Here is a 4,832-nt window from a genome sequence, read left to right as displayed (position 1 = left end):
AAAATGTAATAGGGTCTACTCATTAAATTTGAAACTTCGAAATTTGCTGCCATAAAATTCTTCTTTCCATCCTAAACGAGTAATAAAGAGGACCTACGACAGTTCTGAATGTTTTATATTTACATTTTGATTCAAATTTGTTCTATTTTAGAGGATTTATGTTTTTCCTGAGAAAATTTTAAGAACGACCCTATTATTCAATATTTTCTTTGACATTTAATTTTCAATAACAACTATGTTGTTTTTGTAAATTTTTTAGTTGTTGTAATTCATGCATCTACCTTATATAAATATGCCTTGATTGAAATTAAAAAAAGTGTTTTTTACAGAAATGAAATTTTAATATCGGCGCCAACTCTAGCTCGAACATTAATGAACAGATTGTCATACAGTTTTGTGGGCTTATCAAGAACATCAACATCTAGTACTTCATCGATCGACTTTTTTTATATTTTGCTCGTTTTATGACCAAGAAACGTCAGTTTTTTAAATCAAACATTTAAATTTTTAATTTTTTTGTTTGTTTACACTTTTCAAACCGTAAATTGTATCGGTTTTTATCTTAATTGTTTTTGAACGATTAATAATTTTATGAAACAAATAAAACGATTTTTATTTGCTATTCAAAACAGAAAACATCATTTTATCACAGACCGTTCTAATAATTCGAATTAAAATATGAATTTGAAATTTTACACTTTCGGTATTCTTATCCTTTCGGGACTCCTTTGCCAAAATGCCATTGGAAAATCTACCTTTAAATTTACCAACATGAAGTGTTACGATCATGATGTGTCATTTTCTAGTTTTGAATTGTGTAAACTTAAAGTTGTAAGACGTGGTGTGGTGGCATTGAATCTTCGCGTTGGATTATATAAGACGCCAGTAAGAAATTCTACGGTAAGCCTATAATTTGTTATTGTAATACACATTTTATATAAATAAATAAAAATAAAATAAATTCTACAGTAATTTTGCTACTATTAATAACAACTGTGAACAATTCTCTATTCAAAATTATCTCTCTATTTATAAACAGATCAACTTAGCATTGTACAAACGAGCAAATGGCTATCGTCCCTTCCTTTACAATATCACCGAAAATGTTTGTGCCTTTTTTGCTAATCGTAAAAGATATCCTGTTTTGAAAGTGTTACTTGATTTATTTTTAGTCCACTCAAATTTGAATCATACTTGTCCTTATTATGTAAGTGAACATAGTATTTGAATAACGTTTGAGAGTGTCATCCACATAACCAATCAATTTCTAATATTCATTTTAGGATGCAATTATTGTTAAGGACTTAGTGCTGAACGAAGAGCTGTTTAAATTTCTGCCAGTACCCGAAGGAGAATATCTCTATAAATTGAAAGTTTTCGCATACAACGATTTAAAAGCAACCGCAGAAGTATACTTCTTTCGAAAAGATTGACTTTTTCTGTTAAAAATATATTGTAAAACTGCTATGAAAGGATTGAATATATAAAAATCACATTCGTTGAGAATCTTTTTAAATAAATTAACCAAAACTATGTTCATGTATTTTCTTAAACCGTAATCGTAGTGGAATTCAGTAAATTTGTTATTTAGTAAGTTACGTACAAAATTCGGTAAAATTAAAATTCAAAATGGCACAACTTAAAAAAATTTAAATTCAGCTGAAGTCGGCTGGGATTTGAACCTGTATCACCCCCAACCAACAGAAAATGTTGCTGACGTCTTAACGTTGTAAATCACAATCACTTAAAGAATCTTTCGATATGAATGACATACTACAATCTACGACGGAGAAAACTGTCGATTTTAATATGATGTAAGTTAATTTCTAGAAAAGAACGGGGACAATCGACCCGTATTTGGAAAGTAAAAAAGCTTCAGTTTAAATCCAAACATGCAACGTTGTAACGTTGTACGTATAAATAGGAGCCCGAAATGCCGAAAATTGTCTAGACACTTCTAATATGCCTGATGATGTTACCTAATCAGTTAACGAAACAATCTTCGCATAGCGGTTGATTTGTGGGGACTTCGCTAGATATAATTTTTTAATAGAATCTCCTAAGGTCGTACAGCTTGACTATTTGAATTAAAATCTCACAAATAATGGCAAATGCAAAAAATCAAAATGTTGGATGAATGTTCTAGAGTTGTGTAGCTCCGAAACGAACTAGTTCTATGGAACTATTCCAGATAAGGAATTATTGGAAATATATCCAGCTCTTGCGTTTATATAGTTCCTTTAGTTCATATAGCACCGTTCGTTCTTCTGGTTTCTTCAATTTAACGCTTATGTCGATCTTTTGTCGTTGCTGTTTATTCGCTGCAATTCATTTATTTGTATGCCAATTATCCATCAAACCATTAAGACATTTCGGTCTCGGAACTATTGGGAACGAAGGAAACAAAAAGAACGATGTAAGAGAAAGATTTGTTGAACAATTTCGGAACTATTTGGAACGAAAAAAACGATGAAAGAGAAAAATTCTTAAACCACGTCGGTCTCAGAAATATTTGGTAAAATGAAACTATATAAAGGAACTAGTTCCTTTTAGGAAAAGGAACTTAAAAGATTGATCCCCTTCGTTAACTAGATTGCCCAACTCTGGAATATTCAGACCTTATATAAATAATTAGTTTTTTCTCTTACGAAAGTCCATTCCAAAATGTGGACCTATATCCGCTAGGCCTAGAATGTAGATAATAACTTTAAAATACCAAAATTTGGGCTATACCGGTATATTGGACCTATGACACATCCTATGTCCACAATCTATGGCGGAAACATCTATTGATCACTGGGAAACCGAAATGACAAATTAGGCCGAAAATGTTGATAATAACCCAGCTAAATTTTCGATGTCAAATCATTAGCTTAATTATTGGTGCAAGTGAAATGGCATCGATGAAAATTCAGGTGAATCACCGATGAAATTTACAATGGAGTGACACACGCCTCACGAATTCTTTGCCATTGCATTTTGCACCAGTTCATTGTCATGGCATTTTGCACCAGTTCATTGTCATGGCATCTTGCACCAGTTCATTGTCATGGCATTGTGCACAAGTTCATTGTCATGGCATTGTGCACCAGTTCCTTGTTATGACATTTTGCACCAATGCATTGGATCTGGATTCCCAACAATCGGAAATTAAATTTCGGACCAATTCACAGTGGATCCACCCATTGGCCAAAAATAAAAAAATGAATGTCAAAATTTTGGTACAACATCTGGCAAATCTGACAGCTATGACATGGACGTTTTTAAAAATATATTAGTTTTTGTTTCATGCGAACGCGATCTTTTTAAGAATAGCTTCAAAAGTCGGAACATTTGACTAATATTTTTTGTTGTGGGTACAACCTATTTTTTAAGTTCAAGTAAATATATTCAAAATATCGCGAAACTAATATGTATAGCAAAATATTATAGTGGGTTTTGAAGGAGGAGGTAATAGCTTAGTTTTCATTAAAAAATAGTGTTTTAGCGTGTTGTGGAATTCTAGTTAGATGCATATTTTCTTGGTGTACAAAATACACCAATATGCCAATTCGATCATATACTTAAATTTGACCTAAGGTTTTAGTCATGATGCCCACCAGTGCCCACCTCGGGAATAATTTTCCAAAGTAGGTCATAGGTTTAAGATTATTCAGCATTAAAATCAGCTGCCATCTAGTGCCAGACTACAAATGGTGGGTGGCAGAATAAGGCAGCCCTAGAATATTGTTTCTATGGATATATTACGGTATGACTCTGTTATCTGACCGCGTACATTAACATAATTGGCATCAATGGAAAGGTCAAAAATTCTTCTTCCATATATGAATTACGATCTATATTAAAAATTTTACCAATTTTCAGAAAACAATTTTGGTTTTTTTTTAATCCGCTAAATTGGTTGGATTTTATGTTGTTTTGGAGATTGTTTTGTTTCCCCAAGCCCGTTTTTGCATCATAAGATAATAGCGAGCTTTGTTCATGTCATTTTGTATTCACAGCATAAAACAATTCCTACCGTATACCCCCTCCAGAGGGGAAAGGGGGGAATATGTTACGCTCGTGGTTTCTTAAAACACTCTTCGCAGCAGCACATAGCTGTAACCGGCGCATTGGCTTGATTTTTACACCCTAAATATTTTTGGCCACTTTCTCCATACAAGTGGATCCACTGTGCAATTATGCAATATGTTGAATACAATACACAGATAATGTCATTTTTTATTTTTACGTAATTTTCAAGATTATTATCTTTATGTGTTTTTAATACATTATATTGATCTGCCAAAATCATAGTTATCTCTTCCCATGGATGCAAGACATTTCATTCAATTATGTGCAATCTCTGAACCAGGCTCATAATTTGGGAAATCTAGAATAAATTTGAATTCTATTATTTTAAACAATTTATTCTGTAAGCAGTTACCGTGTTTTGGTGGTCTCATTTATACTTATTTAGATGGCTTTTTTTCTAAACAGAAAATATTGTTACACTAGCAGACCCCGGTCCGCGTTGCTGGCCCGTCGTAATGAGTTTTAATGACAACTTTTTATCGACTTTATGCTTGACAATTCAAAAATAGGTATTTTCTACCTCACTTCTTCGGTCCATTGTCAAACCGAGAAGGATTTTAAATTTATCAACAGAAGGTTACAGAACAAACCTTTCTTTTCTGTTACGGACTTTGTCGGATTTTTCGCCAATTTGTGCCTTTTAGGATTTAATATCGTCCATGTCCCTGTCTTTATTCTAAAGCGATCCAATTATAAAAGTTAAAAAAAATGGTTAAATCGAATTCTCCCGCTTATTTAGACTTATGTTTTAGCTTTTC

At 32.6% G+C, this 4,832-nt stretch overlaps 1 protein-coding gene across 1 annotated transcript; it reads left to right on the top strand.

Annotated features, from left to right (window-relative positions):
- Window positions 1-771: 771 nt before the first annotated feature.
- On the top strand, window positions 772-1,433 carry LOC141403190 (uncharacterized). The gene is made up of 3 exons (XM_073985368.1): window positions 772-900; window positions 1,040-1,207; window positions 1,284-1,433. The coding sequence occupies exons 1-3, from the start codon at window positions 772-774 to the stop codon at window positions 1,431-1,433; spliced, it is 447 nt and encodes a 148-aa protein (XP_073841469.1).
- The last annotated feature ends 3,399 nt before the right edge of the window (window positions 1,434-4,832 follow it).

The sequence above is a fragment of the Musca autumnalis genome, unplaced genomic scaffold, assembly GCF_047663935.1.
Source record: "Musca autumnalis isolate F117 unplaced genomic scaffold, ASM4766393v1 scaffold_4, whole genome shotgun sequence".
NCBI lineage: Eukaryota > Metazoa > Arthropoda > Insecta > Diptera > Muscidae > Musca > Musca autumnalis.
Note: the sequence above shows the minus strand (reverse complement) of the source record. Positions and strands in the feature narration are given on the sequence as shown.